The sequence below is a fragment of the Diabrotica virgifera genome, chromosome 3 (assembly GCF_917563875.1).
Source record: "Diabrotica virgifera virgifera chromosome 3, PGI_DIABVI_V3a".
Classification (NCBI taxonomy): domain Eukaryota; kingdom Metazoa; phylum Arthropoda; class Insecta; order Coleoptera; family Chrysomelidae; genus Diabrotica; species Diabrotica virgifera.
In genome coordinates this window covers 28,201,506-28,216,418 of record NC_065445.1, presented here as the reverse complement: position 1 = coordinate 28,216,418, position 14,913 = coordinate 28,201,506, and the positions used below count along the sequence as shown (strand labels likewise).

Genomic DNA, 14,913 nt, shown 5'->3' with positions numbered 1-14,913 from the left:
CAAGATAGCAAATTGAAAAACAAATTATTCTTATTGCGAAATTAGCAAAATACCGTTAAAATACGATCAAAAATGAATGTTTTTTCAATATTCTTTTTCAGATATTTAAAAGCCACATATTTTATTAAAAAATATATATCCAGAAAATCTTGTTAATATAGAAAAACACTACAAAAGATTTCGGCATAATCGAAGTAATTTTCGCAAAATAATTCTGCAATCTAAATTTTCGAAGAAAGTTATTGATTTTCAAAATTATGCAAAACCAACAAAAAAAGTTTTAAATTTTTTCTACATATAAATTTTCTTTTCTACATAGGTACCTTTATACCTTTCAAATAAAATTGAAACCCACTGAATAGGAGAGCCTATAGAATTTTTGTAACAAGTAAAATTTTTAATTGTGTAGGCGCCAAATTTCGCTCCAATGTGTGCATTCATTTCTTTCTAATCCTGAGAAAACCAATAAGTTTGTTTGTGAAAAATTTGTAAGCAAAATGAAAGGTTGCATTATTACCGAAGGCGGAAAGTCCCTGAAATCTTCTATTATTATTGTTTATTTTATTAAGTTGCAGGCGTGAAAAAAATAGAGAAAATTTAGTGTGATTTTTAATTTCAAAAATCTCATTCAAAAGAAACTATTTGGTTATTCTAATGGACTTTCGGTTCTCGGTAATAATGTAATCTTTCATTCTGCGTTTAAATTTTTCAAAAATACTTATTAGTTTTCTCAGGATTCGAAAAAAAAAATGAATACGTTTAAAACACATTGAAAATTTTAACAGATGACATTTTGAGCCTTTCCCCTGAAGTTAATAAACCAATGGAATAACTTTTATTTAAAATTTAAAGATTTAAAAAATTAAAGACTTGATATTGGAACCTTAACGAACGAAGAAAGGAAAAAAGGACGTAATTTTGCCAGTGAATATCCATTTATACGTAAAAAACATGGAAAATAAATAATTATACGCTTTTAAAAGTACCATATTTGATAGTTTTAATTCGCAGTATAGCAATTTAAAAAAAAAGAATGTGTGTGTACTTTGTACGCACGTAAGAAGATATTCTTCTATTATATAGGTAATTTAAACGAAGTAAATATACTTAGCAGGTTATTTGTATTTTATTTAAAAATTAAACTAACTTTCTAATCTACCACTTTCAAAAAATTTTTATTAGAACAACCAAAAATAAAAAAAATATGAATCGCCCAGGATTCGAACCCGCGTCCTTTCAATCTCGGAGCTTATTTACCTACCAACTACTCCAGCGAGGTCCTTGTAATTGACGTGTAAGTTTCGGATCAAATGGTAACACAACACGGCGACAAATAGTGTAAAAATGTTATGTCTACATAATATTTTATTATTTTACTTCAGAGAAACCCAAATCCAAAAACACAAGAATTATAATAAATAATACATTTACTAAAAACACTAGGTAATATATTCTTTTAATAACTTATTTGCACGGTTACAGATACATACATACCTATCTTGAAAGATTAGCAATGAACTACATGATGTCTGTGTGCGCAGGCGCGCATATTTATGTACAATTTTACCCTCAATCGAATCGCCGCTAAAAAAGAATATCTTCAATAATTAAAATTGATCCACTAGAAGCGTATAAAATTAATATTTTTAAACTACAATAATTTTCTTCCTTTTACAATGGGTTGTTCCATTCTGTTAATTTTTTTTTACTTTTTCCATTTTCAAAGACTTCGGTCCTGGTCTAGAAACTGCGGTCCTATCCATTTCATTCTATTTCTATTACAATATTATAATATACAATAATAGAAATAGATAGCGATAAAAAAACGTGAGCACATTTACAATAATAAATGTAATATCCAATTATTTTTACTTTATGAACGTAATGGAAAAATGACAACTTACGTATAAATACTTATTAAAATCATATAAATAAAATACTAATGTAGTCTTCTTTATTTTAGGTCCACCATGTACTCGAAGATAAACAATGGTGATAAAAGTACCATATTTACAAGAACTAACAGTATTTGTCCTCCTCCCGAAGAAGTACTTCTGGATCGTGTTCTAACAAACGAAACAGACCAATTGGAGACGATAGTCAACGAGAAACTTCTAAAATATCTATATCCCGACCACAGCAAACCCATCCTGTTGATAGCATGTACAGCGAAGGAAGTAGAGGCAAGGACAGTCAAGTTGTTAATAGACTTAGGAGCAGATGTACGGTACCAAGACGAAAATCAATGGGAGGCGCTTCATTATGCCGCTGAAAGAGCTGACTACTTTGTCCTAAAAGTCATTATAGACAAACTAAAGGAAAGAAAGTTCCACTTAAATGAAGTTTTAGCACAAGGTAGTAATGCTTTACATATACTTATTAGACATGGTAATAAAAACTCCAAAGATTTTGTCAAATGTGCTAAGCTTTTAATAGACGAAGGAATAAATGTAAATTTGGCAGATAACAAAATGATGACTCCTATCCTTTGGGCAGCTAAAAAAGACTTAAACGATATCATCAAAGTGATTCTAGATTATAGCCGTGTTTCAGTTGATATTGATTCACATAACTCAAGAGGCCGAACTGCTAGAGATCTGATAACAGCTGGAAACTTATACGATGGATCATTACCAGATAAAGGGGATAACAACAACTTAAATGGAATCCCACTTAAAGAAATTAGTCCAAAAGGAGCAGATTCCTTATTCGAACTGATAAGACTAAATCAAGAAAATGATTTTCTAAATTGTGACAGTGAAATGATCGGCGATTTGGTTAACAGTGAAAACGGAAACCAAACTCTTTTACAGTTGGCGTGTAAGGTAGGAAATAAACGAATAGTGAAGCATTTGCTCGAGAAAGGTGCAGACAAAAACAAAACCACTAGTAGTAAGAAAGAGACCCCTTTAGAAATAACAGCTGAATATGGTTTCCATGAGATATTTGAAATCCTCATTAACAAATATGAGAACGACGACCAAATTCCACAATCTGTTTTACCAATACTTTTAAAAAACTACGACAGTCCAAAGTTCCCAGAAATAAATTGGAAATTATGCTGTGATCACTTTCTTAAAAAGATAAAATACAACAGAAACCTTTATGACATAAATGGAAGAGATGCATCTGGAAACACTCCATTACATTACGCTATACGATATGGCGACACAGTTATTATCAATAAACTACTAGATGTAGGAGCTTCTTTGGGTTCCAAAAATAACTTTGGCTTCATGCCTGTTCAAGACTTGGAACCCGAATTGCTAGAGGCTCACTTAGATAACTGCGTCCAGTTTGATCTCAAAGGTAAAAAGGAGAAAGAAGACTTCACTATAACCCTCAATTATCGTACGTTAGTCCCCCCTGCCAAAGAAATCCTTAATCCTGATGCTGAGGTTGGTAGAAACTCTGGGAATAAAGAACTCGTTCACGAAACAGAAGTTATATCGTATATGAGTACAGCTCCAGAATTCAAGCATTTGCTTATGCACCCTGTGATAGTGAGTTTTTTGTATATGAAATGGCATAGAACAAGGTGGTTGTTTTTTACGAATCTTGCTTTCTATGTAGCTTTTTGTGCATCTTTGGTCATCTATATATTTTCTTACTATGCAAATTTTGTTGACGAACTTTCATCATTTCAAACCTTTCTCAAGCACTTTTCATGTATTATATTATTAATAACATTCTTCGTTTTAATGTTTAGAGAACTCTTCCAGATTTTTGTGCTACCTAAGAAGTATTTTACAAATTTCGAAAATTATATGGAAATTATCTTGATTATTTTAGCTGGATCAATTCTCTTTATTGGTTCTCCCAGCATTAATACCCGAAAGCAACTTTCGTCTTTATCGATTCTTTTAGCAGCTTTTGAATTAATACTTATGATAGGACAGCATCCGAAGTTATCAACAAACGTTGTAATGTTGCGAACAGTGTCATACAATTTCTTCAAGTTTCTCCTTTGGTATTCCTTACTTCTAATCGCTTTCGCGCTTAGTTTTTATATCCTTTTCACCGAAGGATCCAAACAGCCATCTGCAAATAATACAGAAGGAGGTGATGAAGATTCCTTTGCAGATCCAGGTAAATCCGTATTTAAAACAATAGTGATGTTAACTGGAGAGTTTGAGGCTAGTGATATGAATTTTGAAACATTTCCCATTGTTAGTAAATTAATATTTGTTATGTTCATTTTTATGATTGCCATTATATTGCTCAATCTCCTCAACGGTCTTGCTGTGAGCGATACACAAATGATTAAAAATGATGCTGAGCTATTAGGACATATATATCGAGCTCAGCATATTCGATATGTTGAAGTAATGCTTTTGGGCAATATAGTACCCAAAAATATTTTTAACAAATTTAACGATTTCTGTTGTTGCTTCCCCTTTGGTCAAAATCTGCAATATAGCATATTTAAACCTCTGGCCCAAAAAATCTGCCTGTTTCCCCATTTCCTTAATTACGAAATGACAGTATATCCTAATAAATCTGGCAGAATCTATAAACCAATAGGAAAGGATCAAGCATGTGCTGCTTGGTGCAATACTACTAACTTAGATAAGGAAACTGTGAGAAGAATTAATGAATTAGTACAAGCTAAAAAAGAGCAGATGAAAATTAATCCAGATCCAGATAAACTTAAACAGGAAATTTTTATGATTAAGAATAAGTTGGAGGATCTATTGAGAAATTTTAACAGTATTGTAGGAAGTCAGAAAGACAGCAATTATCAAAATTAGTAATAAAGATTATTATTAATAGTTTTAGAACCTATTTCAGTGTTTCAAATCAGATCAAACAGCTTCAATTACATCTTTGAATTAAATATATGTTGGAGTATACATCAAAATATTAAATTTTTCAATTTTTTTTTGTATATTGAAGAAATTTTGGCAGTTTTTTTTATAGAGAATATCAAAAAAGGCTATAGCGGAATTAGATGGTAAAATCTGCACTCGACTGGATTCTTATTTGAGATTGAGCATTCGAAAGTACACACCTATTTAAAAACCCAATTTTTATAAAGACAAATTTTTAGCTATCTTGGTGGGCCCTATCGTAAAAAAGGTGTTTTTTCGAAAAACTATTTTACTGAGCGAGCCTTTGCTTTAAAAAATCTGAAAAAATTCATGAACATACCTACATTTTTATGCTCACAAACACTCTGATATTTTTTAGATTTTTTTAAACAAAATTGAGCTCAGGAAAAATATTTGAATTTTTCAAAAAACGTTTAAATTATGTAGGTAATTTTTAGCAAACTTCTAAATAATTATTTTTCGTCTGTTTTTCCATTCTTTTGAATAGCGGGATCAGATTTGCCATTTTCTCATCGGAAAAGCTTTGAAATTAAAAAAAAAAACATTTTTTGTGTTTCTCCTATGTTTTCAGCACATAAACTCAACTACATGTCATTTAAATAAGATTTTTGATAATTTTTTTGTTATTTCTAATACCAGGAACAGGTTTGCCATTTTTAGACCCAAACTTACGACATTTTCCGCGATTTCCAGACCCGAACTTTTTCAATATTTTTTCCCTCGTCATTCCAGTCGTGGCTACCATTTAAATATTATCATGATGGTTTAGGAAAACCTTATTTTCCTGGAAAGTATATTAGACTCTTTCCATGTATGTATTATGGTATTCCTTTTGAGGTAAAAGAGACTGTCAAAATTTCACATTAATGCTCATTATTTTATTTTGTCAAACATGTAATTTTTGTTCGAAAATAATAGTCTCGAACAAATAACAAAAATTGCTTGTCCGAATATGAGTATATATTTTTGCATGCAATAAAAACCATTAAACCACATTCCTTTAAGTTAAGTATTATTCCATATCGATGTCACATGTATGTATTTTATTAACTAATTTTAAGAACTTTATATATACATTATTATTATTATTTTATGTAAAATTTAATTTTAATCGTATAATAAAATATTTCTTTTATTCATTTTTTAAATAATTTTTTGATTTTCTACCTTATTCATTCATTAAAAAGTAAATCTAGACCAGTGTGTGATACCAATTAGAAAGTACGGAGCAATGACTAGAATTGTCTGTTGCATTACCTCGGTGGTTAGTTCTGACTCTCCAACCATGAACCTACTAAAGCCTGGATGAAATAGAAATAGCTGTAGAGAGTGTCTAATACTTTTTTATTTATTAGAAGAACAATGGACTTAATCCTTTAATACTTAAAGCATAATGTTATATTTAACCTAATCTGCTATTTTACTGTTCTAGGTAGTCCCAACGGTTCATCTTGGAATCTAATGATTATTGTTGTACATTTCACTGTTGGGGCTATGTTCACTGCCCGAATTGAAACTGATATTTTATAAATTTATCAATATCACTCAAGTTAGACAGATTTGGTGGTTTTGAGCCTACTGAGTAGGTCTTGATTCTCTAGCAGTTCTAATACTTCTCTGTTTGTATAGTTATAGAGTCAGTTTGCTATGCATTGTGAGCCCAAGATATTTAGTTTGCTTCGACCATTCGAATTAAGCCAAAAATTATCGAACATTTTTAGTTATTGGTCTGGTCTGCCTCTTCTTTTCTTGTATGACTGCCTTTGTTTTATCGGGATTGACGTTTAGTGCTTCTTGCAGGTATCTTGTTCACGCAAAGCTAAGGAAACATCAATTAAATGTAGCAAGATCTGGTTACCAATACCTCTTTTCTTACCGTGCCTTATCCTTAAGGGCGTTGGCCATTACATTTGCCCATTTAATCTTATTTGCAACCGCCCTGAATAATTCTATGGAGGTCCAATACGTACTGAAAGAAAAAACTTGGGTTATAAGCTTTTATTCGATACCTCCTTTGTCATTATATCTGGTCTAATGATGGAGGAGATGTGTTTACAAAATCTCTGAAAGAGATGAACATAAATAATTCAAAGTTTTCACATTTTTTCAAAATGGGCGAAAACAATAATATTTCAGGTAATAAAAGTTATAAATTTATAATGACAGACTTTACATACCGGTGCTTCATGTATGGTGATGATAAAATATAAATAGGTATACCTACGTATTTATTTGTACAAGTTTTATCATTTATAGACATTATAAGTCACCGATCATGTCATTGTAAACAGTAGATATATATGTTTAAATTGTGTGATTAATACAATTGATAACTTTGCGAAATTATTAGAACAACCTGCACCGGTCTACTAAAACAATCTGATAGCTTTTATTCAGCAACACACTAAAAAAATTATAAAGTGGATTATTTTTTTATAGTAAGAATCTTAATAAAAGTTATTTCCTCCTTTCTTTATTTTATTTAAAGACAGCGTGCAAAAACATGTTTTAGTTAACTTACGGACATTTTTCACTTCCGGTGAAAAATTTTTGACTTCCGGTTTGTTTTTGATCTTAAAAATAGAAATTATTAATTGAGACAATCATTATCTTGTTTGCAGCAACCCTGAAAACCTACACAGCCGTTGTGTTAAACCAGGTTCTGATGTTCTTCAACCATGATGTTCTTCTTCTTACTGAGTATTGTTTGTAACACTCGATATTTGATAATGGTCAGTTCCTTTCGGTCGGTTCTTCAGCCTTCTGAGGACTTCCTCATTTATGATCCGGTCAGTCCACGGGATCTTAAATATTCGCCCATATAGCCACATCTAAAACGAGTCCAATCTTCTCGTTCAAGGTTTACGAATCAACACCATAAAAAAGGACAGAGAAGAGAGGCTATAACTCTTGAAGAAGGGTACCATCCGGTTGAACGTGGATCTAGCTTTCCCAATCCGCGGTCTTATCTCCTGGTTCTGGGTACACTTATCCTGGTTGTGAGATCTTTTCTCCATTAAGAGAAAGCAGAGTTTGATCTGTATTAATTTTTCCAACTGCCATCCACTTTGTCTTTAAAATGTTAATTGTCTGAAGATCTTATAAATTTTCTACAAGTATTGTCAATGTATCTAATATTGTTAATTACTTCTTCGCCTAGTATTACTCTCCCTTTTCCGTCATCCAAAACCTCCCTAAAAATTTCTTCAGAGTATAGATTAAAAAGACTGGGTGACAAAACATAACCTTGTTGTACTCCACGTTTGATGGGTAGTTTTTTTAGTGCGACTATCTTCAAATTCGATAGAGGCGTAATAGAAACGTGGTCACTCACACATAATTACTAAAAGTTGCTTAACAGTGTCGAGCAAGTTTCTAAGAACAATATATAGAGGACTAAAACAGCAGAGTTTATGGTGTAGACCAGTGGTGCTCAAAGAGTCGATCGCCAAAGTTTTTAAAGTCGATCGCGATTCACGGAAATATACAAATAGAAAAGATATATGTCTGCTATCAAAGAAATCCCGTTGTAACGTCTAATAACCGTTGTAACGGTTACTATCATGCGGCTATCTCCGCAGTGTTCAATATTTAACGTGAAACGCTCTATAGACGTATCTAAATCATGGAAAGACTTAGAAAGCAAAGTTAAAAGTGATACTATGAAGTGTATAATATACTTTTCTTATACCGATATTAGTGATACCGCCCAGTTGTGTATTTTTATTCGGATGGAATTTTTTTTGATATGTTGGCTAAAGAAGAATTGTTAACAACGCCTCTGAAAGAAAAAATATGCGGAGAGGATATATTATACAACGTTTTGTTTTTTAAGTGTGTATTACAACAGATGGTGCACCATCCATGACTGGCGTTGCACTGTGTCGAGCTAACGATGACTTTCCATCGTTTTTTATTATTCATTGTATCATTCACTAACAAGTTTTGTGTTCCAAAATTTTAATTATGAAAGACGTCATGAAGATGATAACAAAAATTGTGCATTCAATCAGGGCGCGAAGCTTGCAACGACGTCTTTTTAAAGCGCAATTTAAAGCTAGCGACTCTGATTTACTTTTGCATACAGATGTGAGATGGTTGAGCCGTGGAAAATTTTTAGATAGGTTCCAGGAGTTACTCAGGAGACTGAGCTGCAAGCAGTTCGTAGTGAGTTTGATACACTTCGCTGATTTTAAGAAACACATATATTGTAATATTTATGTCTAATCAATTTTCTTGTGAAGAGATGAAAACAATTGCCACTGAAATCTCCATTACTTTCAATTAGATTCAATCAGCTAATTTCCGTGCAAAATGAGGTACTGAAAATAATGTCGGATATATACATTCAACCAGAGCGACCAATACGATTTCTTTTTTTTGCCTTTTATATCGCCAGACAGATATCCGTCTTTGAAGCAAGTAGCTCTGCAGTTCACAGCATTTTTGGATCAACATACTTGTGTCAGTCTACATTTCTCCAAATTAAGGTAGTAAAATCAAAGTATTGTAATCGGCTAACTGATCCTTGCATTTTTGGTCCTCGGTAATTATGCACCATCATAATATGAAAAACTTATGGATGATACGCAGTGCCATGCATCCAAATAAAATTAAGATGAAAAACATGATTTTAATTACGACTCTCTGTAGTTACAACTTTTTATCAAATAGAAATGTGCAATAAAGTGTTTCATTTTCAAAATTGTTTTTTTTTTAATATCAGTCGATCGTTTGGAAGCTTGAAGTTTATGTGGTAGATCCCACGCAGTATAAGTCTGAGCACCACTGGTGTAGACGGTACAACTTTGAGTTATATGGAAGCCTCTAGAAAGCTGACGTTGGGAAATACATTAAGGTAGCACGCCTTAGGTGGATTGGACATCTAATTAGAGGTAAGGAAGATGGGATGGTCAAAAAAGTGTTCGAACGTCGCACTACAAGTAGACTAAAGTTGTGCTCACTACGGAGAGCAATGGATTGTATCCTCGCTCCGACCCTTGCTCCCTGGTATTTATATTCGTTATATTCGTGAATTCTCGCAATTAAAATAATGTATTTATTTTACATAGCGATCGATAATATAGTTTCGATCTCTATGTAAAATAAATACATTATTTTAAATGCGAGAATTCACGAATATAAATACCAGGGAGCAAGGGTCGGAGCGAGGATACAACCCATTGCTCTCCGTAGTGAGCAAACCCTAAGACAAGCCGCACACCAACGAAACATGAAACATAAAACACGTTTCATGAAAATTAAACACGGCTAAACAAATCTTGAAGTCCGCCTACCAATGAAACGAGTGTGATTCATGCTCATAACACATTTTTATTTTCGGAAAGTTTCATAAATGGCCGAACGTATATTTGTTTAGCAGTATTTTATTTCTATGAAACGTGATTTACGTTTCATGTTTCTTTGATGTGCGGCCTGCGTAAGAGTTGTTAGAGATAGGCCAGAATGGGGAAATATTCTAAAGAGGGCTTTGTCTCACAAATTGCTGTAGTTTCAATGATCATGATGATCAGTAACAAGTGAATTAAGAATTATGGTCTAGAAACAAAACAACACTCACTTAAATGAAAAGCTTCGTTCACGCGTCCGTGTTAATTTTTGTTCAATTTTGGAGCTTTTATGGACAAGAAATATAATAATATTATAATGGTTTTATTCATTACAATAATGCGCTGGAACTTTGTGCAATAGTTTATGACAAAACAATGGATTACACAATTTTGCAAGTTTGGAGACAGTCCAGATATAGCACTCAGCCATTTTTCCTGTTTTCAAGGCTAAAAAGGACACTTAAAGTACAACGTTCGTTGACAGATGATTCAAACCGATGAGATAATGACAGCAGAAACCATTACAAATGGATTTCAGAACTACGTCAGTGACTTAAAATACTGATAGGAGCATGTTCTTAACTCTAATGAGGATTACTTCGAAGGTTATCATAACCGTCCAATTTTACGTACAAACTTGGGCCTGTCCAAATCTATTTATCCAATTTATGTTGTTCAAAGAAAGTTTTCTGTCAAGTGTTTTTACAGTTTTTAAAGTTATATTTCTGAAATTTACTTAATGCTTCTTAAAGTATTATCAATACACAATGTTTTTGTCCAGGTTATAATACGAGTAGGAAACAAACACAAATGGGTATACATAATATGAAGAATTGCGTGAGAAATGTAAAGTAGAAATATTTGTCAGAGTTATCTTTAGGTAAAATTGATTACACTATAATGACGACTGTGGCCATTATCAGTAACATCACTTACTTGAATGTAGTTACGTGTACTCATATTTGAAATTAAATATCGATCACACTGAATGACGGTTTATGTTCCATTGAGGATTGCGTTACGTGTATTCCAACGATTAAAAGTTTGAATTATAGGTAGGCTAAATCAAGAAGTGTTTCATCAAGTGTTTCTGATATAAATGCAAGAAAATATACCATCAAAATTAGTATAAATTACGCAGAGCAAAAATAGATGTTAAGAAAATTAGTGATTATGATTTGAAAAAAAAAGAAAACAATCCGTTATAATTAAAAAATGTATCTTTAAAAATTTTTTTGGACCTCTCACCTTGTAACGTGTCAAAATTCTGATACATTACATCGTGTCCAAATTTCCTGTGCATCCTGTACACCATTTTAAATTTCAGTAAACATTTTCCCATGAAATCAATTCATAAGACTAATTCATCTATTTGGACTAACCGTTATGTTATTCTGCACATAACCGCAATAAAAACCTTTTTAAGTAGGCATCGCTCGGTTTATCGTAACTATAATTCTATAATATGTAATTTTATACTATAAAGAATTCCGCGTTAAAACTACCTCCTAGTTTTTGACTAAGTTGTCGGCTGCTATTGTTTGCAAATGTAGTAACTAATCCATTAGAAGGTCCAACAGAAAGATTGTTCCCCTAGTTTGATAATTTCAGTTTCATCAGGTTTTGTTTGAAAATGTTCCCAGAGACTTTTCAGACCACACACCAAGGTGATTAGATTTTGCTCTATAGAGCAAAAGAGAATATATTTCGATCTAAATTCATTTTCCGCTGAATTGGTATGTAGTGAAGTTCGATATTATGTTGGGAGACCCTTGTCGTAGGATAAGATATTGTTTGATACCTTTCGTATTTCCTTAATTTTTATTTTCTGTTATTTCGCCTCTTTGACATTATTATTTTCTCATTTAATTAGGGTCCAACATTGAGTTCAATGTCACACATTAGATGATGCTCTCTTTAGAGCGAAAACGTTCTGTCTTTTAATGTAGCCCTTTATTGGGGTTTTAAATAAATATACCTTTTACACAGAAGATTTTCTTCAATTTTTGTAATTAATGGTATACAGCCAGTTACAGGAAATTTTTTCTTATGGGTTCTGAGTTTAGTCCACAATGAATCCCAGGTTGTGCCCCGATTAGGAATCTATTTGTATCCCGTTGTGAGTCCCTGGCCTTTGTTATATATGAAGGAAATATCTTAAATACATTCAAGTAATTTCTAAACCACCAAAAGTGATGTATCTCCTTTTTTTCGTCAAACTTTATCTATTCATTTCTGAACGTATTCTATCTTAATTCCTTTCATCTTTCTCTGTCCTCCTCAAATCCACTGTTTGCCTGTTAATGATATATTATGTCATCTACCAATCTGTTTTGAGGTCTTTGGCTCCCTGTAATTATTTGTCTCTCTTGGTCTCCATTTCAGGATTATCTGTATCCACCTATTATAATTGCATCTGGCTATGCTGGAACACCGTCAATTCACTTTTACCACCCCCACCATGTACCTGATTCTCGGTCTCCGTCTTATCTCGGTCTCAGTCTTGTTTCTTTCATTAACAATATTTCAATATCCAGAGAGTTATTTAAATTAGGTATTCTAAAGCTATTTTCTGATAGTGTTTTAATATTATTCACTATTTTTAATTGGAATTAACCACAATTTCAGTTGAATATATGTCTATTTTGACGTTTCGGTTTCCACTTCGGAAATCGTTATATACTTGGGTTATTCACCAAAGACTTGAACAACTGAAAGCCGATGCCGCACTGCAGGATGCTAGATGGTCGCTTGGAGGGTGGATTTTAAAGGTGGATGGTGGAGGGGCGCTGCATCCTGGACGCAGTGAAAGAGTAAAATGAAATCAGAAGTCACGAAGTCAGTATCCAACTGACTGCAACGGAATCGTTTGTTTCATTTGTTACGTTACATTTGGTTTGTTTTTTAACAGATCGTTTTATTAGAGGTAAAACTCATTAACTACACTTTTCAGAAAGTGGAGACAAATCGACTTAAAGGTACAAATTGTTTTTTAAATTCACCTGACTTGAATATTGGATTTTTTTAAAAGCAACTGCAAAGAATTAATAAAACAGATATTTTAAACCATGTTTCGTCAAATAGTGGGTCTGCTGGGTCCCAAATTGCCCTTCTTTTATACACAGCACTTATTACGCTTTTCTCCATAGCCAGGCTACCCGGATGGAATATCAAACACGACTGATTCGGGTGGATAGACGCCTGGCGAACCACCGGATGGTTAGATGGCATGTTAGATGGTAATGGGAGATCACTGCGGCTACCGTCGTTTTGTTATTCGTGGTATAAGTCACGTATAAGTAGCTGGATGGTCGCCAGGCAGGTATCTACCATCCATCACCCTACCAAACTTCCTGCAGTGCGGCATCGGCTTTTAGGGTGGTGTTCACATCATCAACATCAAATGATTCTTTTTATGGTGTTCAACATCATTCACCGTTGCTATATCAGAGTACCTGTTGTTCATCTCTTCTGTACCGGGTGTCCACTTATATTTTCCCCCATTTTAACTGCCTATAACTTCTAAACGGCTTAAGATAAAATATGCGGTTTTCGCTGAAATGTTTTATTTTAGTAAAAGTTTTGTCTGAAAGGATTGAATTTTTTATATCGCTTTCAAATACGAAAATAAAAATGGCGGATTTTTGAAAAAAACGTTGTTGACTTTTTTTTAATGGAACACCCAGTATATTTTTTTGTAAATTGAAACAAATGTCATTCACCTATCCAGCGATATAAAGTTTTTCAAAATCGGTTGTCAAATCACTGAATAATTAATTTTTAAAATGAGAGGTGCAAGGTGGATATCACATACCTAAATACCATAACGAAGCAAATTGATATTATGTTATGTGATTTCCACATTGCATCTCTCATTTTAAAAATTAATTGCTCAGTCATTTGACAACCGATTTTAAAAAAATGTATATCGCTGGATAGGTAAATGACCGTTTTTTTTTTCAATTTACGAAAAAATATACTGAGTGTTTTAATAAAAAAATTCAACAACTTTTTTTTAAATCCGCCATTTTTTATTTAAAAGCGATATAAAAAATGGTCATTTACCTAAAAACTTGAAAAAACGGTCATTTACCTATCCAGCGATATAATTATTTTTAAAATCGGTTGTCAAATGACTGAGCAATTAATTTTTAAAATGAGAGATGCAATGTGGAAATCACATAGCATAATATCAATTTGCTTAGTTATGTTATTTAGGTATGTCATATCCACGTTGCACCTCTCATTTTAAAAATTAATTACTCAGTGATTTGACAACCGATTTTGAAAAAAATTACATCGCTGGATAGTTGAATGAATTTACTTTCAATTTACAAGAAAATATACTGGGTATTCCATTAAAAAAAGTCAACAACGGTTTTTTCAAAAATCCGCCATTTTTATCTTCGTATTTAAAAGCGATATAAAAAATTCAATACATTCAGACAAAACTTTTGCTAAAATAAAACATTTCAGCGAAAACCGCATATTTCTATCTTGAGCCGTTTAGAAGTTATAGGCAGTTAAAATGGGGGAAAATATAAGTGGACACCCGGTATATGCTTCTCTTGTATCGTTGTTTTTAAGTTTTTGAATTTTAATGACGTCTTCTGGTTTTATTCTTTTGGCTATAGCGAGCATCAGTTTAATATTTGCAAAGAGATTGTGGTGGGATCCAGGGCCGCCGCCAGAAAAAAATTTAGGAAGGGTCAAAATCTTTAAGTTGCTTT

At 32.7% G+C, this 14,913-nt stretch overlaps 1 protein-coding gene across 1 annotated transcript in view; it reads left to right on the top strand.

Annotated features, from left to right (window-relative positions):
• The window catches only part of LOC114340253 (transient receptor potential cation channel protein painless-like), a 35,289-nt gene extending 29,306 nt beyond the window's left edge, over positions 1–5,983 (top strand). The window contains exon 2 of the mRNA XM_050646224.1: positions 1,964–5,983. Coding sequence (XP_050502181.1) covers positions 1,964–4,751 — 2,788 coding nt within the window. The 3' untranslated portion in view covers positions 4,752–5,983. The remainder of the gene's footprint in view (positions 1–1,963) is intronic.
• The last annotated feature ends 8,930 nt before the right edge of the window (positions 5,984–14,913 follow it).